Genomic DNA, 27,711 nt, shown 5'->3' on the forward strand with positions numbered 1-27,711 from the left:
AGTTGGATCCCCCCTTTTGTCCTGGGTTAGGATCCCCCTTTTTAAAATGTCTGGATCCACCCCTGCCTTTCTTCCTTACAAATGTTTAATTTCTTTACTTATCAATATAATAAAAATATATATACAATCCCTTTCTCCCCCACAAAGGTATAGTTTCTTAATCTATCAATATAATAAAAAAAAATGCATGTTCATTAGTATTTATCATGTTTATTTGGAATAAGTATTAATCTTCCTAATAAAAATAAGTGGGTTTTTTTTGTCGCTAAATAGTCTTCTTGTCGCTTCTTGTCTCTAATTAGTGAGACCCATTCAGAGGTCTCATTGAAGACCAAAATAAACCATTTCTCAGTATCCCGCAATACTTTTTTTTCAACAAGATTGCTTATACTCCTGCTTTTTAAATATGCGAACACTAATGTATTATATAAAACATTTTGAAATAGAATTGTTTTTACATATAAATATTTTATTTCAGAGAAAATGTATTTAGAGTGTGGGTTTCAGATATATTTCTTTTCACTTCCGTTTGATGGATTTGGCGGGAATTTTCACATTTGTTTGTTTACATTGTTTGTTTTCGTAAGTATAAGCTTTAGCTTAAGATTTTCAATGAATCTGTGACACTCAACTTGTTTCTGTATAATTGTATTTCACCTTATATGCGAATCTCTGTACTGTGTTTCCATTATAGAGAAGATGGACTAAAGTAAAGGGCTAAAAAGAAACTAGGAGTAGGAATAAATTCTGTCAATTTATCATTTTATCAGTTTATGGGGTGCAAAACTAGTAAGAAACTGAAAACAGTAAAAGTAGATAAGGAATATAGAAATATGGTCAAAAACATTTAACTCGTGTGATATAAACTGTGTAATCACAATTCAGCCACAGGGATCAATTTCCACTTGACTATAGGTCCAGTGATCTGGAAGGATGTGCACCCTGTGCCATGTGTGCCTATAGTGCATATTGACCAGAAATGGCGCATAGAGTGACAAATGTAAGCGCCCATGTGGCAAATGATATTTCTCACTTCGTCAAATGGATTTCTGTGCCAAAATAAGTGTGTACATAACTGTGCAATGTTCCCCCAATGATAGGAGCACCTAGTATATATTTTTTGGTATTTCCTATGGTAATAATAGAACCATGCGGTATAACTGATTACCCAAAAAACGTAATTAACAATCATTCATGTTATAATTTTTTATAAACAACTTTATATTTGTGAAATTTGGCAAGTACAGACGAGATTTATCCCTAATTACAATCTTTACAGTTGGTTAAGCTTGCTTTTATTTCAATTGAAAAACCCCAAAGCCTTTTTATGTATATAGTTTTTGTCTCAATAAAAGGCATTTAACTGTCCTTGTCATTTTTTGGTCTTTGGATCGTTTTGACATTTTGTAACCATGTGTTCAGCGAATTCTTCTTTTGTTCTATCAATTAATGATACTCTCTACTGTTATGTTTGTCATCCTGATGAAGTAATAATAATACAAGGAAGTGCAGAGGAAATGCCAGGTACGTCCTGTAATACAGAACATCTAGAATAAGTATGGTATCGATGAAGATCCAAATTTAATGTAAAAAAAAAACATGAACAAAATGAACAAGGCAACTGTACCATTGTAAATAAAGGTTAACTTAAATATTGTCCGGTTTGGTAGAAGTTATTGTATATTCATTGAAATTGAAATTACAAAATCACAGGAACAATATCCATGATATTATTTAAAATCATAAAAGTAAGTATGACCACTTCTTTGCAGAAATATACACTTGTTTTTTTTTTTTTTTTACTGTAGTCAATTTAAATGGCCCACTCATTTGACAACATGGCCCATTGAATTTAAGTTGGGGGGGGGGGGGGGCCTTGGCCCATGTAGAAAAAAATCTCCCAGATCACTGTCATAGGTCAGATAAATATAGCCTATTAATTGCTACTAGTCGTATAATATAAGACTTCAGAGGTTCATATCATTTACATCCAATGTTTTTCATTGGATATTTTTTTTTTGCTATCATTGTAATTTGATTGTTGAACCTGAAGTCTTATCAATTGGTGCTGTTTCAGTCAGGAGTTCTACTTGTACAAGTAATTTTTTTTTACTAAAAGAAGTAGAAAAAAATATATATTTATATAAATAAATAATAATGTTCGAAAAATCTCCCTTTAATTTTCTCAAAAATTTACTTATACAAGTAATTTTTTTTACAATCCCACCAACATTCTCAAGTTTTGAAATGTAAAATCATGCCTTTAATGATTTTTCTCAGGTTAGCTCATAATTTTTTATTAGAGTTCATTGTTTCATCTCATTAATTCAACCAAGAAACTGATTGTCCAAAGATCTACAGTATTTGCACAAATTGGATTTTCATTGTCCATGAAATTGCACTTACATGATTAGTAAAGACATCTGCAATGGGCAGATAAATTAAAATTCTATAAGAGCAAAGAAATCCAAAGAATTTAAGAAATGAAGATAAAATTAAGCTTTTTCACTTATATAAGGCCAAAAAAAAATATATGTCTGTTTCCTGTTTCTCGACCGACCCTGACTCAAAGCCCCAGACCCTAGATCTTTTTATTCAATTCCGGAAAAAAATCGTTTCAGGTTCGGAAAAATTCGTTTCCCGTCCAATCAAAATCCGTATTTTACCATACCAACTGCAAATCTGACAGGGAGTGCAAAAAAAATCAAAAAAAAAATCCCGACCTACCGACCCTGATTTCTTTGCCTTGGCAGCAGGAAACAGACATATATTTTTTCTTGGCCTAAATAAAAAAATCTAAATGTCTAAAGGATATAACTAAGTCAATTTTTTTTGTACCTATACAAGTAAATAAAATCTCCTGTATAAGTACATGTATCCTACAAATTTACTTATTTAAATATTTATTTTTTTTTACTTCTTCAAATTAATAAAAATTACTTGTACAAGTAGTACCCCTGACTGCTCGTAGTAAATTTAAAATGTTTAAATAAACCACTTTCAAAACTTATAAGAAACAACATTGGTGTATGAAAAAAATCTCTTACCGCAAAATTATGTTCCTAGTGCATCTTTTTTCTACAAAGCTTACTATTATTTTTCATCACACCATTTCAGCATGTTCAGTATTTTCTCTAATTATGTCGAAGAGTTCAGCAAAGTTTTGGGGAATATATGCTTCCAGAAATATATTACACATGACAGAAAACTTTTACCATGCCAAAAACTTGAAATTTGTTACATGTTATTTTAACAATGAAAAAAAAAATTGCCATATATTTCAATATACAATTAATTTATCTCCAGTTTTAAAGTTTACTATCATTTCAATTAACCATCCATTCAAGTAATCTATTTTGTTAGTGCATTTTGTACATTACATTTGTAACTACAGTTCTGATTTTAACTGACTTTATTTGAATACATTATTACTTCAAATGTTTCAGGCCTGGTCTAACATGTCTAATATCTATTAAAAGCAAAAATTTGCTCAGAATAAAATGTTTTAAGATTTGTTGAAAACTTTTTATTTTTTAGGAAGAGTGGTGGAACTTTTTATTTTATTTTCATTAGGAAGTTAATTTTTTAATTAATGTGAATTTTAAAAATACATGAAATACATACATGTACAAGATAATTATATGTCTGATCTATTTTCCTATTGATAAACTTGATAAATATTTTCTTTGATGTCATTTTAGATAAATTTTAATTGGCAATTTATAACACATTGTCCCCACGGGCATTGTCACTTCTTATTATTTGTAACTGTTAAATAAACAACCCATGTCAAAATACATGTCAATTAGATATATGTGTTTATTTATTTAATAGGGACAGATTTATGACTGATTAGACAGAAGACAGTTGATTAACAAAGAATATTGAAATATATAGGATAACAGAATTAATATCAGGTAAGATAATTCATATTTGTAATGACTTACGATACACAAGTTTATGTTGAAGTTGGATTTACAGATTAAGCATTTATATTTAGATATTTTAGGAAAAATTTCTTTAAATAAAAATAGAAATAATATAAGTAACGTTGACATTGTTAAAATTATGACCAAATTGAAGGCTATTGGGAAGAATAATGTTGCATGAAAATAATTTTAAATTATACTTGTTATATGATTTTTTGGGAAATATATATATACATTGTATAAAACTCTAGAAAAAAATGCATGTTTTGGATCTCTTGATCTTTGAGATCAATATATATCAATTAAATTAATTGCATTGAAGTGTATGGAAAATCTAGAGGATTCTTATCCGCATCACCTCTCAGCATTGTTTATATAACACATATGCTAATCATTGATTGGTCAGTTACATGTTGTGATGTCACTGCAGATCTGAGAATATATACTTCTCACCTTTTCAATTGACCTTTCACAATTGCAATTTATATATATCTATCATCAAATTCTTTCTGAAGAATCAGTTAAGGATGTACTTAGGTGAGGTTAGGCATAAATAATAATAAATTAAGAAGTTAAAATTGATACCATTATCTGGTAGAGCATCAATTAAGGATAAAATAAGCAAAAAATATTGATAGGTCATAGACCTCCTTTTCGAGATATTTGAGATTTAAAATATGGCGGGAAAAGGCTGACTCTGACTTTTACCTTATATTTGCATTGGTATTATAAGGTCTCAAAACAAAAGAACGAAAATTAAGAATCTTCTAAAATTTTGGTAATTGACCTTTCATGAGCTATTAAGTCTTATATGAAAAAATAAATGGGTCTTATGGGGCAAAATATTTTACATTGTATTGTATGGAAAAACACCAAGGAGTCCGAACATTTGACACAAATTCCAAAACCTCACCTAAGTACATCCTTAAGTCAATTTCTTTTGGTTATGTATGATGAATAATCTAAATGGATTATTCAAAGATAATTTTATCTTTCAGAGTTCAGAGAAATAGATTAAATATCAACACTATCTGTTGAATATCAAAAAACATAAAAGATGATTTATTTATAATATAAAGATTAGAAGATGTGGGAAGACTGCTAACAAGGCAACTCTGTCTCTCCACAAAAGACAAATTGATACAGGAATTAACATTAAAAAAAGTCTTTCAATGATATAACGAAAAAAAAATAGGTCCTGGCCTCACGGTCATAAACTTTCGAACATGATTTTTGTACTCAGACTCCAAAATCAACCAATCAAATTGCTGGATTTCATGTTTCGAGCATGATGTTTGTGCTCCGAGCACTGAGCAAAGTTTTATGCCTTCAAGGCCTGGAGTTGAAATCAAGAAATGTAAAATAAATATGTGGAACAAGCATACAATATACATAACATAGTGTTCATTAAAGAAAAAAAATGGTTTCAGAAATATAAAAGTTTTATCTGAAGATAAGGTAAAAAGAATTACTTTGGTACCGGCAATGGACATTTGAGCGCATTGACAGGACATTTGAGCGAAAAAAAAAGGACGTTTGAGCGCCAAAGTATAGGACATTTGAGCGCCTAAATTTTAGGACATTTGAGCGAAAATAAGAATAAGCGTAGGACATTTGAGCGAAAACAAGTCTTGGATAGAGAATTGTCTTATTGGCAATCATACCACATTTTCTTACGAATATAGTTCATTAAATGAGGAGTTTACCAACAAAAAGATTAAAACATATTTTAATTGTAAAAAACAAAGCACTAAAAACAAAGCACAGTCATAAAACAGGAGTTTACCAACAAAAAGATTAAAACATCTTTTAATTGTAAACAAAGCACTAAAAACAAAGCACTGTCATAAAACATAAAACTCGGCAACGGCATTATTTACAAGTCTGTTCGGGCTTGGAACTTATATCCCAGGCTTCTGACATAAAAATCCCTCGTAATTGCCTGCTGGCAGTATTTCGAATGCAAATCCCGGAGATTCTGTTCCTTCTCCTTTTCTGTTCGGCTCTGCGGTGCATCAATGTTCAAACTCCGAATTTTTATGTAAGTCACAGATTGCAATTTGATAATAGTGTCAAGGAAAGTATAAATTGATGGATGACTGTGATAGAACTGCTCGTTATAATGGGCATGAAATGATCATTAACATTAAATTTGTAAAAAAAGGTACTTACTGTACATCTCCAGGATATTTCTTCTCCTTTTAGTGTTTTGTCCACTCTATATCGGAAACTGTCACAAACAAGGCTTCTTTTTCCCTTATTAATTTTAGAATTTTAGAACAAAGAAAATTTGCATAGCCAATGAATTATAGTAGAATTGATTGGTAAATAGAGATCAACTTAGGATTTCACTTACATAAACCAGCCAGAACCGGTCGAATTACTCGGGTGTGAAATAAAATAAAAAATATTTATAACTAAATCTTACTTTTTTTTCTTACTTTTAAAAAAAAATCTTAATTCGTGTAAAATTATCAGGGAAAATTTCGCTCAAATGTCCTGTCTGAAAACTCAGGTAAGGTTAATATCCCGGCGCTCAAATGTCCTATGAAGTCGGCGCTCAAATGACCCTATGTGCTTTTTTCTTTTTCGCTCAAATGTCCTATGCCCTTTGGTACACACATGTACTTATGTTGGTTAATTATATAATCATTTGATTTTATGTATTTTAACTTGCATTTTAAGAATGAAGATAACAGAAGATTTAGTGAAAAGTTTGTGTAGTAAAGCATCTCTCAGAGCAGTCCAGAGTTTAAAGTAAGTTATTAATCCACTAGAAACATTTTATAAAAGGTTGATTTAATAAAGAATTAAAAACTAATTTGCCTGAAAAATCTTGAAGATTGTATCTTTGATGTCTAGATATGCATTATCTGGGTGAAATATTAAAATCGTACAATTCCCATTCTGTAATATTTCTGTACATGTAAAAACAATTCTGCCTTTATAATAAAAATCAAGGATGTATAACTTTTAAAAATGTGTCAACTTCAAAATCTTTTTAAACATCTGTCATCTTACAATTTCTCTATCAAACCAAGATATATATGGACCATAATTTGGTATTCGGCCTTTGGTTTCTTTTTGTATCCTTTTTTATAAGTTCTAAAACTTTAACTTTTATTCTGTGGGTTGTGTTGGTGTTAGAATAGTATTAATGGAACAATTGAGTTTTTCAAGAAAAAAATAATACATTTTGATTCACCGTTTACGTGACAGGAAACCAAACAGGAAACCAATCTTTATTTTCTTTATTTTGCACAATATATTTCAAAAGACATAAATGAGCATGATTACTAGTGTTACTTGCTTCATGTTAATATTTAAAATCTATTTTCAATGTTGAATTAAAGTTTTTTTTAAATGCGACAGGAAACCATAAGAAACCGAAAGCATTTTTTTAATTTTATTTTATTGCAAAATCTGCTTAAAATAATCTGGACAGTATACTTTTTCTTAAAATCCATCTTAAATGTAACAGTATTATAAAACTCCTAAATATGTGCTTGTTTTGAAAACAATTAGTACAATTTATTCAGAAATTTCCATATTTTCTTCATTGATACAGGATACCATAATCGTTGTATCTTGATGTTTTAGCCAAAAAAATGTATTTATATTTGGTTTTGAAATTCCAGTTATATACAATTTATTCCAAATCATTGGCAATGTAAAATTCTTTAAATCCAGTAAAGAAAAAAACTTTTAACTTGGAATTAAAATCTTTAAAATAGGCACCATGTGATATTTGTGACCTGTACACCATCTACATGGTTTCCACATTTTAACGTACTTTAGTGGGCTAAAATCAATAAAGTACTTCCTTTCAAGTCATGCATGGTAAAAGTTTACTTCTCCTTTGACAAGTTTATTGCGTTTCTGAAAAGTGTTTGCAGAACATGAATAAAAAAAAAATAATTAAAAATTGTGACAAAGATACCAACTTTGTACATTCCAAGTGTAACGGTATATTAACATGTATTTTTTATTAAATTATCTTTATTCACCTAAAATATCCAGTAATATTTACTGCTGAAGCAAAATCAATCTAACGATCATCGGCACAATGATAAGAGTCGTAATGTCTATTGAATTTTCCAAGGACCCTTTACATCATTATCAGGAAACAAAGTGTGTTATAACGTCTGTCAAATCTGAAATTGATTTTGTCAAGTCATTGGGCATTTATTTTCACACAAGATCGTATGTAACATTATGCCAGGCCTCTACATTAACATTTTTTCTAACTTGTCCGTTCGGACAAGTGGCAAGAAAATCAGCTTGTCCGAACTCTTAACTTACTTGTCCGAATTCATAATTGAAAATCTATCATATTGATGATTTATGCAATAGTAACACTTGGGCTTTGATTGTACCTAATAAAAGGAGCATTTTGTAATGTTATATGAATACTGCATCAAAATACATTTCATTATTTCAGAATGAAAGTTTTTTTGCAAGACTGTGTTCTCTGTCTCAATTTCATTATCATTTGTCAATCATTAAATCATCATTTCTTCCCAAACCACTACGTTCCCCTATGGACCTATTCATTCTTTAGTAGTGGTATGGGTTAAACCAAGGATGTAAATACACCTGGCCACCTTGAACATGTATATGAGTAAACCTTTTTAATTTATTGATGATGTCAAAACAAGCTTTAACAATTTATTTTGATTTGTATATACATTGATATATCATCATGAGGTACATACACATTTCACTAAAAAATCTGCCTTTTTAGATTTCTTTTTTTTTTTTTTCATCTTAAATTTTTATATCATAGATCTTATCAAATAAAACCTCTTTTAATGTATTGTTATGCATAAAAGCAAAATCAAATGAAACATACTTTAATTTAATATTTTAAAGTTTAGGTAAAACTCCATATGGAGGTGCTCCTAATTCAAGGAAGCTTATACTAAGAAGATACATTAACATTGGTTTCTTTCCCCTTACTTATATCCCCCTGGTCAATGGCTGCCAGCATGTTCAATACTTTAAATCAGAGACATATTATACAAGTTTTATATGTCTCGTTTCAATCAATGAATAATTATTTCATTAAGTATGATCAATAAAACAATCATTCATATTTTTGGGAATGTATAAGTCTTGAATTTGATCTATTTTTATCTGACCTTGATTTTTCACTTGTCCCATCGGACAAGTAGTATGGTGAATCTACTTGCCCGACACCTGTGTCCACTTGTCCCGGACAATCGGACAAACGTTAATGTCGAGCCCTGTATGCACATAGGAAAAATAATAGACCCCCGGTGCAATCTCTTTAAAAATTGTATTTTCCTTTTTTAAACAAGACAAAACAAGTCTACAGATTATGTTTGCTAACATCATGTTGGAAACAAAAACAATGCTTAGACCTAGTATTTCATACATCCGGCCGTAAGGGCGTGATCACATGTTAGTCACATGTTTCACGTATGACCGGAAATGATTAGAACTTAACGACAAAAAAAATTTTAATAAAAAAAAGGAAATAACTGGACTTCTGTTTCGTTTGAAATGTAACGCATAACGATAACGTCATTTTCTAACTTAATTATTACGAAGAACAAAACTGGAATGTAAACGATCTCTGATTTACCTGTTTGAACATCTCGCGAGAGTTCATATTTGCATATTGTTATAAAGAATTCTATAACAACAAAGCAGATTACATCATCTAAAATTTGCGTTACGAAATTGGAAACCAAAGTAACGCTAGTTTTCTTACACCTGCTACAGAAATACTTATAGTTCTCGGCATTTTCATCTGACTATTCTTATTGGTCGATGTTCTTTATTATTTGAAAGCAAAAGTTACGAATTTGCCGGTGACGATTATCTATAAATCAGTCAGCGTTATGCACTTCGGAAGCGAATTATGGTCCATATACAGGTATATTCAAATCATACAGCATACATTCAGTGTACAAAATTTCAAAATTGAAATTATGAAATATATCCAATTACTATAAATAAACATGAAATAGGAGGCATTCCATATCTTCTAGATCTTGTAGATGGAGCAGTTGTGTTTAAGATGCAAAACAAAAATATCTTGTGATCTTTTTAAGATACAATTAATGTAGAATAATAGAACTATTTTAAACCTGATTTTTGTTATTTTAGTCTTTCAGACAAAGAGATAAATGGAAGTTTGGATTGTACAGTATTAGAACAGTTAGCAAACCTGTCAGTGTTAGACATATCACAAAACAGTATAACAGATATCCCAGAATCCTTCAGTCTGCAGCGACTAGAGACACTTGATTGCAGCTTCAACAATATCAAATCTTTAAAATTTATACAGAACTTTAAGAATTGTACACAACTTTACTTGGATGGAAATGATGATATTCAGGTAGGGCAACATAAAAAATTATTACAGGGTATGGGTACAAAGGACTGGTAAACGGACAGAAAGTCACAGGACATAAAGTCACAAATTTGGTAGGACAAAAAGTCACAAATAATTTGTTGACAATTGTTTGAATATATAAGAGAAATATCTTGAAATATTTACTTTTTAATACATATATTCAAATTAAAGTTTAGGAAATGTGTCATTATACATTTGTACTTGAAAAATCAAGATTTACTTAATTTTAATCATGCAAAAGATATATTTCTTGGCACCATGAAGCCATTTAAGTGCCAAGCCACTTTGACATTTTTTTTTTAACAATTATTTAATCATCTTTGATATATTTGTGATAAATTTTGTTTACAAAGTTGGTATATATACAATAGTTCAAGAAAAATACAAAAAAAATTTTTGTAGATATAAGCTGTTTTTTCTTTAAAGAAAATAATCAGAAAAAATGAATTTTGTGACTTTTTGTCCTGTGACTTTTTGTCTGTGACTTTTTGTCCTGTGACTTTCTGTCCTACATTCTATGGACTATGGGTAATTTCAATGTTCATTCCCCAAAATGAAATCATTGTTAAGAACTTTCCTGTAAAAATAAAAAGAAGACGTATTATTGCCAATAAGACATCTATGCACCAAAGTTTTAAAAATGAGGATGAAAGCAATTATTGGCATCCATACAGTCTTCAGTGTTCTCCCCAGATATTTCATTTAGCATCCTGGTAAACAGGGGAAATTGAAAAACTATATTGTTTCTAAAAAATATAGCATCATATCCAAAAATTAATCTTTAAGAAAACAACTTCAGATAGCATCACATTCAATATTATAGCAAAATTATAAATGACAGACAAGAACCAATTACAACAACTGAACTACAGGCTTCTGACTTGGACAGGCACATAAAGAATGTTAAAAAAACCACTTGAAATAGCTCATAAATTTGTTTTATAATTGCACAGTTTGGGAAGTTTTTTGTTTCTATCTTTAAAGTTATATGAAACATGTGAAACGAGTGAGTGGTGAAAAATAATGTTTATCCAATTCTTGAACCAATGCATGTATATATCATAAACTTAGTCCTCTGTGCACGATTTTTTTCATTTTTTATGCAAATATATCGTATAATTGTCAATTGTTTTTCTCTCTGTCTGTTATGATTTAACAAAGGTGGCTGCTCATTAAATGCTGTGTTTTAATGCCGAAGTTTACTGATTGTCACCTTATAGTAAACAAATAACAAAAAGCATGGGTATTGAGCATCTGTTTAACATGTACAGATAATTGTTTATTTTAATGACAGATCCATGCGTATTGCGATCACCAGAGTTTTACGAGGAGGGTTACGCTCAGGTCACTATGCATACGGAAAATATGTAGGCGAACTGAATCCTGAAAGCAAGCAATTAAAAATTAGTAAATTTCTTCTAAATGTGGACACATTAAAGAATTTTCCTCAGAAAAAAGTATATGTACATAAGTTGTATAGTGAAAACTATCCATTTAGTTATAAAAAACATATGCATATTTTTTTTTTAATTTGAGGTTTCTTATGACTTTAAAAAAAATAATGTTAAGGTAGTTGTTCTTACTGTCTGTCTCTTTCAACTAATATTGATGTTTATGTATATGCTAGAGATTTATTTTTCTTTAATTATTTGAATAAGTTTTGTGTGACATTTCATTTGACATAATTATAACCATTGCTCTTAAAGAGTAAAAAGCTAATTAAATGTTAATTAAGTTTGTGCATTTATTGGCATTACTCATGTAATGCCATTACACAGACAATTTATGTTACTCAACATAATTAATATATATATGTTGAAAGGAAACATTTTCATAGATTACACAATTTATTGAAAAAGAAAGCTTTAAACATGTTAAACAAATAAGTGGATGATCAAAATCATGATAAAACTTTTAAAAGAAAAATTGTATTAGAAGAAAAAAATTGACACACCACCAACTGCACCAAGAAAATAGACATAGCAAGACCGACGTAGGTACAATGTATTAAACGTTTTCTCTTCATTATTTTTGAAAATCTCTTAATTTTTGTAGATTGATGCAGAATTGCATTTAAATGGTATATTTCATGGTTTTCAAGTCCGCATACAAGCCTATAGAAATGTAGAAATAAAGTTAACATTTAAATTTTTTTTAACCCAAAACCCATTAACTAAAAAAAAGTAGTATTCTTAAAGAATACAGAATCCACAGTAGTTCCGTAGGGTTGTGTGCTCCACTGCTAAAGAAGACCACATGTCATTGTATTATCTTTTTACAGCTGACAGATAAAGTCAAAGCTTTCAGGATGAATCCATCCATACATTTTATTGATGAAATACGTAGAGCTACGGTGGAAAACTTTAAGGAGAAATTTGAAGTCATGGTAAGTTATATATTAAGTAAAATTAATATTTTCATAGTTTGAATAATGTACAGTTCCCTCAATCTTTGGTTTTTGCTCTTCAAATTCTTCAGGGGCCACAACTCTAAACTGTGTAATGAAAATTCTAATTTATCCATCCTTAAAATCCTGTCAACACAGTCAGGATTCTACTTCGTCAGAATTATCTCCCCATTACGCCAGTTCATTTTCACAGTCGTAGAAATGGAAGCCATTGTAGGGATGAAGCGCTACCAATTTTGCTCATGGAAACCGATAACTTTATCCACATTGTACCATTACGATCCTTATATGTCAGTTGTACTTTAAAAGATAAATGTATCAACTAGCTAATGAGCATCAGTTAATGATCTTGTCTGCATTGTTTCAACTTAAAACTATTGTCTGATCGGTTGTCAGATGGAATTTTCGAAAATTCATAAACATTTAAAAAAAATCTAATAAAAAAATTTGTGGAAGGGCAGACTAGATTTTTTTTAGTGTATAAAGACTATAAACCCTAGTTTTCACACACAAAAAATTATATTTTTTCAAAGATATGCATTTTCATCATCCAACTTAAAAGACTGTCGTCAAGTATTTTCAGTAAAAAATAGCTATTCGAAAACACCTTCTCTGTTTTTGTGACTCATTAGATAGGTATTTCACTTGACCCATATATTTCATCTTTTAGTATTGTTATTTTTTTGTGTTATAAAGTCAATCTGTATATAAAAATAATAGAATCTGAAGGGAGACGATGTATGAAATAATATTACTTTGTACGATATCAAGACAAAATATTCAACTCAAACACGTCCTAACATAAAAAGGTGCACTCGATTTTCCCTTTTCGATACAATTGTTACCCTTTTTTTGGAATTTTTTCTTGAGTCACATAATGGAAGGGCAGACATGAAAGTTTTTGAACTAATAGATTGATATGTTTTCCGTCAGTGGTAATTTTTTCAAAAACATCGGAGGTTATACATTTTCTTCATCCAACTTGAAAGATACCCATGTCTTTGACTTGAAATCTAATTGTTCTGCTTAACCATGTACTAGATAAATTGAAAACTTATGCAAATAGTGTTTTTAAAATAAAACACCTCGTAATTGAGAAGAAAATTGTAATTTTGTTTGTTTCTATTAACTTTTAAAATTTTTGTCACTATAGTAAACAATACAGTACACATTTATTGCCTTCTCTAACAAACAGCTTCAATTCTTTTGTTCTATTTCAACCTGGTTTCCGACTGAACAGAATGCTTTCAAGTATTTATATAAATATTAAAACACATTTTAACATATAATGGCCATGTATGAATTTTAATCCTATTTTTCTATTAAGGAACTTCAAGAAGGAACTGCTTGAAATTAATTGTAAGGCATCCTTCAAACATGCCTCACCATGTGATATTTTAGATTTATTGCTTATCAACTTGTCAAAGAGATGTTTAAATGACGCACTTTTCTAAACATTTTAAGAAGGAAGTAAAATTGTGAGATGTTATGAATTAATTTGTATTGTATGATTTTAGGTGAAGAGTAAATGGGAAGTTTTGTTTGCTGCCAAATATGCAGAAGGATTCAGTGATGATCAATTTGAACTCGTTCTCCAGGAGTTTTATACATCGTTAACCTCTGACCTTTTGTTTAAAAATATAACTGAAGAAACTGAATGGGCAATTGTAAGTATACTTTCTTTACATTATAAATTTGAATTAGTTTTTTATGTGTTTATGAGGTTTTGATGTTAAATATGACCTGCTCAATTTCTTATTTAAATACTCCCAACTATTTCATGTACACTTTTGTTGACAAGAAACTGGTTTTTGCAATATCCTTATAAAAGGTCTTTAGTTAACATTCATACCTTCTAGGCTAACCTGATACAATGGAAATATGAGCTGTTTCCATCACTTCATCCATGTTGTCTCATTCAACTATATTTTCAAACATGTAGAATGCAATAGTCAGTTTTTATGCCCCACCTACGATAGTAGAGGGGCATTATGTTTTCTGGTCTGTGGCTCTGTTCGTCCGTCCGTCTGTCCGTCCGTCTGTGGTTCCGTTCGTCCGTCCAGGTTAAAGTTTTTGGTCAAGGTAGTTTTTGATGAAGCTGAAGTCCAATCAACTTGAAACTTAGTACACCTGTTGCTTATGAGATGATCTTTCTAATTTTTAAGCCAAATTAGACTTTTGACCCCAATTTCACGGTCCACTGAACATAGAAAATGAAAGTGGGAGTTTCAGGTTAAAGTTTTTGGTCAAGGTAGTTTTTGATGAAGCTGAAGTCCAATCAACTTGAAACTTAGTACACTTGTTGCTTATGATATGATCTTTCTAATTTTAATGCCAAATTAGATAATTACCCAATTTCACGATCCATGGAACATGGAAAAGGATAGTGCAAGTGGGGCATCCGTGTACTTTGGACACATTCTTGTTTTAATCAAATTTGAAAAGGAAATTTGTTTGACATTTGATTTGTTTGTATGTACATTCAGCTAAAAGACATTGCTTCAGAGATTGTTGAGAAAGCCCAAGATAAATCACTTTTCACTGAATCCAATATGTCTAGAGGTACACCACGAAGTGCTAGACTAAATCATAAATGGCTGAACAGAAACGACTCTGGACCTTCAACCCCATCCACACCGGAGTCCACTGGTCAGAAAGATTTGATGAGGGTAAAACCATTAACTCCGAAAAGTGGGACAAGTACACCTGCTTCTAGACCATCTTTAAAACGAGGCAGAGATAGTACTCCAACCAGCTCACCTCAAGGTCAACCTAAAAAGAGGGCAAGGGACACAACTCAATCAACACCAACAAGAAGACCAACAGTTTTCACATCCTTAAAAACCACTGACGAGCAGAAAACAGCACGTTTGGTATGTTTCAACTTTTAAAATTTTAACTCTTTTTTTTTATTGAAGTTTCTTTAAAAATTGATTTTAAATTAAAATGACATAAAATCAAAAATTGTACAAAGTACTGTCATTAATGTTTTGTCTATTTTCTTTCGATTATAATTTCTGGGATTCTTTAGTGTAAGCAAAAAACACATTATTCAAAATGTTTATCTTTACAAAAATGTAAACTGTTCTTATAATTAAGGTAATATGTCTTTTGAAAAATATCTTTCAACATATATATATAAATATGTATGCTAATATTTGTTTTGTTTTAGCCATCTGTTGGTGATTTTGACCCAGCTTACTTCATCCGATGTCACTCAACAAACAATGATCCCAATGACAATCAGACAAAAGTTTGGAGATGTGCTTTTAAACCAACTAACAAAGGTATGTTTTAACTGAGTTTGGAGGAAGATGAATTATGCTTATGATATGCTCAATCTATCTGGCTGCCCTGATATCAATATTTCAATTTATGAGAAAAATCATTGAAGCTATTAACAGTATCTTCACTTAAGGTGGTACCCAACACTTTCACTAAAATTACTTTGGCTTGTTTAATTTTCATAAAATTTTGACAAAGTATCTACTTTGACCCTTTAACAAAAATATAAAAATTTCTAAAATTTTGAACCAACCATTTTATCAGAAAAATTACACTGGTTATATAGCAGTTTGACAAACACCAATATTGATCACTGTGAAGCTTAATATTCCCTTTACAACACAACGTAATTAAAATGTTTAGCTGACTTTACAGAGTTATCTCCCTGTAGTGTTAGGTACCACCTTAATTTGGTTTGATGATACACAATAGAGCGAGGACTAACCTCTTATTGAAAATGGGGTGAATAGGTCAACGGTTAAAGCCACAGCAGGTTTTGTGACACTTAAATTTTTAAGGAAAGATTGCTTTTGAGAAGTTATCTTTAAAGCATATATGCCTAAAAAATAGATCAGGATTGGGTATTGTCACTTTAAAGTAAGTATCCTAGTCAGTTGTTCTGTCTGTCCATGATGCACCAGTCCTGCCTGTACTTGGTTAAAGTTCAGGTACTTCTCCTTGAAGTTGTGGCCCCATTTAATTGAAAGTAAATAAACATACCTTTCTTATGAAGGGAGTTTTTGAAAATATTTGTCAAATAAGTGTTTTGTCTCAGAGTTATGTCCTTTAATAAACAAAAAGAAAATGTTAAATTTACTGTTTCTTCACTCTTAAACTTTTGTTTGCCTCAACCAAATGTTATACAAAATTTTCACACAATGACAATATGGTTACCTCTGCCAAACTTAGACCATATTCAAATTAATTAAGGTGGTGTCACTAACATTGTGCTCAAGTTATGTCCCTTTATAAAGGAATAAATTATTGAATTTGTCATATAAAGACTTAGCTTGCAGGTATATCTGTATCACATTCTTTCTTTAAATTATGTTAAATTCTGTATCACATTCTTTCTTTAAATTATGTTAAATTTAAGGAATGACTGTAATATGTTTTCTGTCTATCAAAAATGTGGTGCACACTGAATAAGCCGCGTTTTATTTTCTTATAATTTAATTCTAAATTCCATTTAAACCAGAGTAAACCATGGAACACGTTGATGACGTAAGATTCACATGACAAATTTATGTCTATGAGCTGATCAACAAAACCATGCCAGCCAATTAGAAGATGTGTTACATCCAAAATTATTGTCAAATGAAAAAATAATGATGATGGATGGAAGTTCATGAGATAATGAAATTTTATGCAGCATTTTTATTCTTTCAAACCTTGAAAGTATCAGCCTTTTCAGAGTAAATCAGTACCGTAAAAGAAGACAATAATAAATTGTATGATACCATTTTATAATTGCCTATTTATTCAGCAGAAATCATCCCTCAAATATTGTGTGAACAACTTTTGTTATAAAGAATCATTTTGGTATTAAATTGTGCATGTATTTACAGATAAAAGTAGCCGACTTTTAGCCACATGTGGAGGTCAAAATGTGTGCCTAATAGATTGTCAGACAGGTATTGTGATGAAGAGATACAAGGACAGTAGTAAAGAGGAGGTAACTCTTGTTTAATATCGTGTCATGTGACAGAAGTTTCATTAATTACACTAGCAACCAAAAGTTGTATGAAGCCATATACCTTTAACACTTCTAATCTCCCAAACAACAACAAAAACCAACAAACAAACTTCAACAACACTTGGGTCTAATGCAGAAATAAAAAAGAAAACTTAAGAAATTAATTGATGTGGTATGATTGTTAATGAGACAATATTTAACAAGAGACCAAATGACACAGAAATTAAAAACTATAGGTCACTGTACAATGAGTAAAACCATACTGCACAGTCAGCTGTAAAAGACCACAAAATGGCTATTGTAAAACAATTCAAACAAGAAATCCAATGGTCTTATCTATATAAAAAAAAAACCATTAATTTATTATTGCTCATCACAGATTAATGGTAAAAATGTTGGACCTTATAAATGTGATTGCAAATTTTTTGAAGAAAAATCACTTCTTATTTATTTATGAATACTGAAATTATGAAAGAAGTCTGAACTTAATATGTTTTTTTCCAGTGATATTGTTGTCTTTTTTTGAAAACTACCTCTACCGTTTTTTATTGGGAAAAATGCATATTTTTTATTGAAATTGGGAAATATTATTCTAAACACATCTCCAATTTTTTGCTGACCTTTGCTGTCTTTTTTGCACTGTTTTTTCATGTATATTTTGGTTGTCAGACATTTTCAACCTGGAAGGTACTTTTCAGAGAGGGGAAAGAAACAAAAGCAATGATGGTACTTAATGCATTGAAAACCACATGTGTTACAAACACCATGATGATTCTGATCAGAAAACCGGATCTCAAAAGTGCTTTATAATATCAAAATAATAACATGAATACGATATTTACAAACATTACTACCAATGCCATCACTGTTTGGGGAAAATGTAGACCTTTTTGGGAGGAATTTTAAGCCATTTTTTTTTAGTTATTGGGAATTTTCTCTAGGGGAGGCAAAATTTTGGCTGTTATTTGAGGCAAACAATATCACTGTTTTCGCAATAATAACATAATAATAGTTTAGAAATTTATTATTATTAATCTCATATGCTGATGGATCCAATGTTTGTGTTTCTTTATTACCATTTATTTAAAAGATTTTGTTTTTTGTACGTATAACTATTTGTCAGTTATTATTTTGTGTTTGTAGTACCTATGACTTGGTTGACTTAAAACAAAACTTTGCCTTAATATTAATAATAATAGACACTACCTTCATGACCTTTCAAATTTGATTATTGAAAAGTTTTTAGTTGATATTTTACTGTTTTAGGACCTTTATGCCTTGCAATCTGGTTTGCCTTAGGATTTTGTTATTGAAATGCCTTTTAGTTATAATTTTTGCTGTTTTAGGACTTTTATGCCTTGGCTTGGTCAACAATACCATACAAGACCGGTAGTAAAGAAGGAAAAATCAATATATTGGCTGTGGCAGGTAAGTGTACTGTACATACATAAATACATATGAGGAGATGTGGTATAAGTGCCAATGAGACAACTCTCCATCCAAGTCACAATTTGTAAAAGTAAATCATTATAGGTCAAAGTAGGGTCTTCAACACGTAGCCTTAGCTCACACCAAACAACAAGCTATAAAAAGCCCCCAAAACCATTCAAACTGGAAAACCAACAGTCTAATCTATATAAAATATGAGAAACAAGTAACTCTTATGAACCACATCAACAAACCACAACTACTGAATCATCATATATGCATTTTCCATGTCTTTGTCTGTTTTAAGGCAAGAAAGCAAAACAGTAATTAGTAAAGGGCATTCAAATACAAAAGCAGGGGAAGATAATATAAAGGCACACAATTTTTAGCTTTTTTTCTCCAACAATAAGCATCCATATTTACAGAAAAATTCTTTTAACAGCATCAGATTGGTTAAATTAAAATTTGTCAGCTTTTTAAAAAAAAGAAGCACAAAGTTGAACTTGTTTATTTAAGAACATTGATTCTACTGCAATGGGTAAAGATGTAGGACAATATAAATGTAAGATCTCTGATGGACTGTATGCCTTTAAAGAGACACTAGATTCAAAATTCATTTTCACAGATTTTATACAAAATATCATATCTATTGTATTTTTAGAAAAATAATATCATAAACTTATATTCAAATTATAATAAAAGAAACAATGCTAGGACTGGTTAATATATATCAGCATTTCATGCATATTATAGACTAGATGTCATTTTCTTTTCTTTTGAGATATATGGATAAAGCAAGAAACAGTATAATGAAACATCATAATTTAATGAGCTACAACTATTTTAAATACAAGTGAATGTTTTCAAAACTTTTTGCCTTTTTTTCAGGAAATAATGGTTTTATAAAACTGATCCATCCTTCCCAATTTGTGATGTATGCTACGATGGAAGGTCACCATGACTACATTAGCTGTTTGTTGTTTCACCCAGAGGAGCCTACACATCTGTTTAGTAAGTTTTTATGATCCATTTATTGGCATCATATTTTTTCTGTCTATGCATTCGTGGGCTGATTTACAGAAAACAAATCTCACTTTGTACCTCAAAAATTTAACCAGTTATATAAAAATGCCTCAGTTTTGAAACGCTATAAAACATACCCAAGTTTACGATGTGGACTGAGCTACAGAAAAAAATGTTTCTATTACCGCCTATGGGAAATCAATTTTGCATATTGAGCCATTTGCTGGTTTCAAAGATGTGTTAGAGCAGATATAATAGGTATTAAGGTGTGTTTGAAGCAAAACGATTACATGTTGAATCAGGCTTTTTATTTGTTCCAAAAATTGATGTTAAAGTATTGATATCACAGTAAGCTACCTGTGGATTCGATATTATTCGTTGGATACTAATTTTCGTGGGTAAAGGTGAGCCATGAAATTAGGTATTCAACAAATACCAAATTTTCTATAGGCTTGTAAGTTGTATGCAGACTTTTGAAAAACAATGAAATTAAATATCCGTGAACATGTAAGTTTTCCGTAATCCACAAAAATAAATGAATCCACAGTATGTTTTTATGTATATAATTAAGAAGAATTTGTTAGAAAAAAAAAATTGACTGGTGAAATTGAGAACTTGTCCTGTTATTCTGAGTTTTATTGGGTTTTCATATCAATCAATGAATCTGTCTGCCATAACATATGAAATTTACATTCATCATTTGTAACAGTTATTAATATCAATAACTCAATATCTTTAGGTGGATCAAAAGACAGAAAAATTATATTATGGGATGTTGGTGTTCCAGATTTCACAGATTATACAACAAATTACAAGTAAGTCATAAACAAATAAAAGGCTTTTCAGGATAAATTTAACTATTCAATACGGTATCCTGCCTCCATATTGGGAGCACCTCCTACAATGTTACACGCTATGTTTTGTGTTCACAGGAAGTTGATGGTGTTAAATACAACCCATACAGATGCATTGAATTTGGTGTTTAGTACAAAGAGTCAGATGCTGATAGCTGGATGTGAAAAGTCATGTTATGGATGGAGATTTAATAACAAGAAAAATGTATCAAGGTATGGTTCATACACTTATTGGTTCAACTGCGATAAATTCAGAAATTTGTGCAGTTTTTATTGTTAGAAAATTGCGTCAAAATATTTTATAAAATAAAACTTTTCATTTTAAGTTTTGGTTGTATTCTTAGTATGCAGAATTTACCAAAATCACAAATATTGATCTCACGTTTTGTCCATCACTAAAATCGCAGAAAGACATGAAAGATATTCATAAAAAACTTTCTGAGCATACAATAACTTTCATAACTGATGTGACATTTGGAAGGGTTAATTTTCAATGTTTACATCTTGCACCAATCCTTGAAGGGACTTAATTATGTACCATATATCAGTTATTTTGATGTGAATGAAAACCATGGAAGCTCATGTCATAATACATGTATATAGCTATGAACAAATACTGCAATCAACTTCATAACCCCTTTAACCATGTAAACTGTATCTGGAAAAAAAAAATCAATAAAACAACATTTTCAATTTATGGTTTTTAAACCTTTCATGGTAGGAAATCTAACATTCATTGTCATATATTACAGGGATCCTAACTTTGAATTTCTGATACCCAGTACAATGTCTGATATTGAATCAGGGGATAGCGATGATGTGGAAGTAGTAGATGGCCTGGCATTGTTACCCAATGATTACATTGGTAAGTATTAAAACACTGTAAAGTAATTGATTGAAATTGGTGTTTAATGCCACTTTCAGTACAGTTGGCTATTTCATGGCAGCCATTTTTATTGATGGAGGAAGCTTAATTGCCTATTGGAAACACATCTTTTGGTATGAAAACTGACAATCTTAGTCAATGAAGATTGGTGTCCCACAAGCCTGCCAAGTGCTGAACTTGAACTTAGAATAGAAGTATTGACAGGCTTATGATACAGTAGTTTGACTACTTTGGCCACTGTAAAGAAATAAATAAATTTTGTGTTTTTACTGTCTTCTGATTGGTTAAAATTATTAGTTTTATTTTCAATGTTGTCAATTTTGATGGCGACACGCCCAATTTGACGTTGTGTATTCATACGCCAACATGTGTGTACGTTGTTATTGTTAATATAAATAATATAAAAAGTTATTTGAGCCTTAGTTTTGATAGAAATTTATTTATAATGAATGGCAATAATCTATTTTGATTTTATTGAACCATAAAACTAATTTTTGACTCTTTACATTTTACATAATCCGCTTCGCGGATTATTCAATGTGAAGAGTCAAAAATTAGTTTTATGGTTCAATAAATTCAAAATAGATAATAGCCATTCATTAAATGAACATGAATATGAATTAGAATAGATAATAATACCCTCAATAAGGGGGCACTATTTTTCAATCATCTAGTCCATCTTTCCTTCTGTTCCAACACATGATGCTGGAATCCCAAGAGTAAGAAGTCTGCTGAATCAGGATGTTTAAGATTTCCTATATATGTTCCTTTCTCGGACTACAGGCATATTTTGGATACTAATGTACAGTCAGAAAAATTTACTTACTGCATTAAGGTGGTACCTAACACTACAGGGAGATAACTCTGTAAAATCAGCATAACGTTTTAATCACATTGTATTGTTAAGGAAAAATGAAGCTTCCCAATGATCAAAATTAGTGTTTCTAACTGCTATGAAATTTTTCTGATGAAAGGGTTGGTGAAATTTTTTAAAGATTTTTATATTTTTGTCAAAGGGTCAAAGTAAATATTGTGTAAAAAATTTATGAAAATTAAACGAGCCAAATTGATTTTAGTCAAGGTGTTGGGTACCACCTTAAGTGAGATAGGGAGGTGGTTTTGCCATATGGCTTCTTAAACAGTTGTATTGTCCAGACTTGACTGTTAAATTATATATTTGACTTCTTGTGTACAGCATAAAACAGACATATTTTAACATAACTCAGAAAAAAAAGATTGATCTTATAACCAGACCTTATGTCTGTAACAGCCCTGTTTTTCCATCTGTTAATTTATTTTATTTTTTGTCTATTACAGCAGCCAAATGCAATGGTGCAGGTCACATGGTAATCTGGAATCTCCATGACAACCTACCTGTCAAGGTTATTAAAGGAACAAAAACAGTAGAGGTCAAAGTATCAGCATTATTACAGTATACTAGAACATCTGTAGACTATATCAACCTCGGTTCGACCTCAGGTAATATAACGGCCCATAATCATCAGAAAATGGATTATAATATGCAATATCAGAATGATAAGGATTATGGGTAAAACAGTTTACACAATACATCATAGAAAACTAAAAACTGAGGAAGGCAAACACCATTAAAAACCTAAGTTTGATCTCAGGTGACCATGAAAGTTTAAATGACTTAATTAAATACAAAAGTCTTAAACAAATGTCAACTTGAAATTAACTGGAATCAAGAAAAAAATTATACAACCTCAGGAAAATAACTTAGAGTGTGCTTTCCTAACCAAATTATTTACAAGAAAAAAACTCATAAATAATGTTCCTAACTTTGGCCTGGCTAATTCATGTACCAAGGTAAACTGATAAATGTGCTTTACTACAAAAAATATTTTAATTTGATTTATATGAAGGATTTCTGGAAATGTATATTTTGTATATTATAGGTATGCTAACAGCTGGTGACGACAAGGGGTCATTGTTTATCTACCAGATGGATGCTTTCACAAAAAAACACAAGTCCTCATCTGATCAAATTTTAGGCTACTCTACGGTAAGTTCTGATAGCAGATAACTGGTACATGGAAAAATTATCACACACATGATGAATAAGACTTTAATATGGTACCCTTTTGTTTGGTCTGCGAGTCTAATTTTGCAATATCAGCAAAACCAGTATCCGGTGGCATTACCTTTAGAAACTAATTGAATCATGTATTTTTAGTGTACAATTGTCCTAATTTGAATCTGATCTCACCTGATATGAATTTTATTGACCTGATAAATTCTGAATTAGGACATTTGCATAGTGTACAAAATTTATCCTGATATTGATATTACACCACTTATTTATTGTTTTTTTCCATGATAAATTCTGAATTAGTACAATTGCACAATGTTTAACAAATTTATCTTGATTTTTATACGCTTGTCAAAATTTTGACGGGACGTATTATGGTATACAAATGTCCGGTGTCCGTCCGTCTGTCTGTCCGGCGTAAACATGTCGCACCGTAACTTGAGAACGACTTATCCAAATTTCATGAAACTTTACATAGTTGTTTCTTATGATGGTCAAATGATCTGTATACTTTTTGGTGAAAATAAGATTAAAACTTTTCGTGTTACGGCACTTTGTAACTAAAACAGGGGTGTGTTTTTTTTACATGTCACACCATATCTCAAAAACGATTTATTATTATTGCTTAAAACTTTACACATGTCTTTGTTATATTAATCTGAAGATCTGTATACTTTTTGGTGATGATTCAAGATTTCATTTTTGAGTTATTGAGTATTTTGTAAAAAAGGGGGAGGGTTTTTTTTTTACATGTTGTGCCGTATCTCAAAAACAATTTATGATTATTGCTTAAAACTTTACACACTTCTTTGTTATATTAATCTAAAGATCTGTATACTTTTTGGTGATGATTCAAAACTTTATTTTGGAGTTATTGAGTATTTTGTTAAACAAGGGAGGGGTTTTTTTTACATGTCGCGCCGTATCTCAAAAATAATTTATGATTATTGCTTAAAACTTTACACACTTCTTTGTTATATTAATCTAAAGATCTGTTTACTTTTTGGTTTTGATTCAAAATTTTATTTTAGTGATATTTAGTTTTTTGTAAAAAAAAAACAGGGTTGGGGGTTTCACATGTCCCACCGTGTCTCAAAAACAATATATGGTTATTGCTTAAAACTTTCTCTGAAACTATTTATGATTATTGCATAAAACTTCCACACAAGACGTCGAGCGTATCATGCGCTCATGGCGCAGCTGTTAATTTTTTTATTACATACGTCAGTAATAAACAAAGGGAAGCAACTAAAAAGAATACTTTTTAATAAGTCACTGGTTTAAGGGAGATAATTCAAATTGACTAAAATAAAAATAAAAATGCACTGAAATTTTAATATTAGAAAAATACAAGCCAATCAAATTGCAAACAAATACTCTAAATCAGGATAATACTACACATTTATAAAAAAGAGTGAGGAAAAAAACTTAAATAATAGTAATTCAAGTATGTACCTGATGAAAAGTGGAAGAAATCATTTTGATTTGTTTGTATAAAAATTTGATTATTTGAATAAATGATTCCAATCTTCAATGGTCAATGGTTTCAACACTATTTTAAAGAAACAAATTATTTTATTCTTTGAATTTATTTTTAAAGGAAAATTGATGTTTCAGTTTCTTGGTAAAAATGGAAATTGAAAATTAAAAAAATGAAAGTTTCTCACTGTTATGAACAACAGCTGGACTAGATATTGTTTTTGGCACAAGGAAAAGTGAAGAGGGTTGACAGAAAAAGCAAACATTTCAGCCACAGCTGGCAATTAGCATGAGCCTTGAGTCATATATGTATGTTTATATATCTAAACAATTCTTTCTTCACAGAAACTACTTTGGCCAGACCTAGATATTAGTTCAAGCAAGGGAAAAATGGATGAACTACCAGATTGTAATGTAAGAAATGTTTTATGATAGTCTATTATTTTCCAATATTGATGGAAAAAGTAAAATAACAAAAATATCGAACGCCAACTCAAATTGAAGAAGGAAAAGTCCATAACTTTAACCAAATATCAAGACACATCAAAGGAATTGAAAACATATTCCAGTTGACTATTAACTCCTGACTTGTGTATTATTAGTAAGAATGAGTGTGGGGAAACTAGAAAGTTATATCTGTGGATATGAGTCTTGTGTCATTTATGATTGTATATACCATGTATACTGTGTTGTCATTTATTTTTATTTTTAAGGGTATCACTTTTAAGTGATTGATAAAAATCTCCATCTTGTGGAAATTTTATTTCCTTTTTTCAACAAAAAATTTGCATACATTATATATATATATATACCATAGAAAAATTGTAATTCATTGAACATTAAATTCATTGTTCCCCATTTACACAGGTAATCCTCGGTAATTGATATAAAAAGAATTATAATGAATCTGCAGTCAATTTGACATGTGCAAAATTTATTAAAGTATTTCTGATTGGTTATTTTTACAGGTTTTTTTTCACAAGATTGTAAATTCCTTAATTTGTCAAAAGTCTTGCTACATTCTTATTGTTAAAATTTGTGGTTTCATTGTACCCATGAAATTGAATAAAATTGGTATCTAACGAAAAATAATGCACCCACAGTATAAGATTCTACGTATAATATTTATCATTTTATCTTTCAGGATATTGTGATCAACAGTTGTTGTTCGAGTGATGATCAGACATTAATAGCTTGTGGAACAGACAATAATCTTGTGTGTATATGGAGGAAGAATCCTGTATCATTTCTATAGTGTTACAATATGGCTACCATTTGAGGGGGAGACTTTGAATCAGGGAGATAACTCTTTAAATCATTCATGTGCTTCTTAAAAGTTAATTTCATCAATGTATTTTAAGATTTTAACAAAAACAGATTGGAAATAAATGTATGTTACCTAGAAGCTCAGAATATTTTTATGAAAATGGTTGACACAAACGTACTGATGATTTTATTAATTATTTCCCTTAACCTAGGTATACCTCCTTAGTATAGATGCATCTTATAAGCATCAGATCTTGCAAAGGAAAATGTTGAAGCTGATTGAAAAAATACAAAAGATAATTCAAGGATTTAAGATTTCCTCGACGAATTGTTCTGTCAAAAATGTCTGTTAAAAAACAACAGTATTTTCATTATGATGATAAAAAGGTAGAAAACAATTTAACTGCCTGATTTTTAAAAGATGCTCATAGGTTACGCTTATGTTATATTTATGTTTTTACACATATTTGCAATAATTTTACTGAGATGAAATATTGTTTTAATTAATCATTCCTACTTGGGTGTTTTTTTGCATATTTTTTTTTTAATTATAAGTCTATCTTTGTATTCGTTACTACTTCAGAAGTTCAGAAATTATTGAGGAAATTTAATGGAGCTTTTTATTTTAACTGTTTTAAAACCAGTTTAATGTCTGTTGCAGTAGCTCACAGTTTAACTTGTATATTTTTGTTCTACATATTCATGAAATATTGAAATTTGTTGGTGAACTTTAATAATTAATCATGTAATTTAAGCCATAATGAAAATATGGACATTGTAAATAGGAATGTGATAGTATGAATGTATAAACTGAAAGTGAAGATAGAATATTGTTAGTATATGAGTTAAGATAGAATATTGTTAGTATATGAGTTTTATGTGAAGATAGAATATTGTTAGTATACGAGTTTTTAGAGGAGATATCATAGTTTTAGTATGTCATTTAGTTATAACATTTGTTAGTGATAAACTGTTATTGAGAAAAGTTTTTTTTGTTATACAATAAATATTTTTACTACA

General features: G+C 30.2%; 1 protein-coding gene and 1 long non-coding RNA gene across 2 annotated transcripts; both read left to right on the top strand.

Annotated features, from left to right (window-relative positions):
* Positions 1–566: 566 nt before the first annotated feature.
* On the top strand, positions 567–27,711 carry LOC143076689 (leucine-rich repeat and WD repeat-containing protein 1-like). Its single transcript, XM_076252529.1, has 18 exons — positions 567–582; positions 3,835–3,917; positions 6,615–6,686; positions 10,065–10,296; positions 12,596–12,700; positions 14,239–14,388; positions 15,208–15,594; positions 15,894–16,008; positions 17,575–17,681; positions 19,049–19,130; positions 20,019–20,141; positions 20,893–20,968; positions 21,086–21,220; positions 21,760–21,872; positions 23,211–23,372; positions 23,813–23,919; positions 25,771–25,839; positions 26,570–27,711. The coding sequence occupies exons 3-18, from the start codon at positions 6,616–6,618 to the stop codon at positions 26,678–26,680; spliced, it is 2,145 nt and encodes a 714-aa protein (XP_076108644.1). The 5' UTR covers positions 567–582; positions 3,835–3,917; position 6,615; the 3' UTR covers positions 26,681–27,711.
* On the top strand, positions 5,404–6,369 carry LOC143076688 (uncharacterized). The gene is made up of 2 exons (XR_012978754.1): positions 5,404–6,055; positions 6,228–6,369. It is a non-coding gene; the product is annotated as an uncharacterized LOC143076688 (long non-coding RNA).

This window comes from Mytilus galloprovincialis, chromosome 5, assembly GCF_965363235.1.
Source record: "Mytilus galloprovincialis chromosome 5, xbMytGall1.hap1.1, whole genome shotgun sequence".
In the NCBI taxonomy this organism is placed as follows: Eukaryota; Metazoa; Mollusca; class Bivalvia; order Mytilida; family Mytilidae; genus Mytilus; species Mytilus galloprovincialis.

Excerpts from the sequence above, each read along its gene's own strand:
- LOC143076689 (XM_076252529.1), top strand. The coding sequence starts at position 6,616 with ATGAAGATAACAGAAGATTTAGTGAAAAGTTTGTGTAGTAAAGCATCT. Across the intron at positions 6,687-10,064 it reads AGAGCAGTCCAGAGTTTAAA|TCTTTCAGACAAAGAGATAA; the intron begins GTAAGTTATTAA and ends TTGTTATTTTAG. Across the intron at positions 12,701-14,238 it reads AGGAGAAATTTGAAGTCATG|GTGAAGAGTAAATGGGAAGT; the intron begins GTAAGTTATATA and ends GTATGATTTTAG.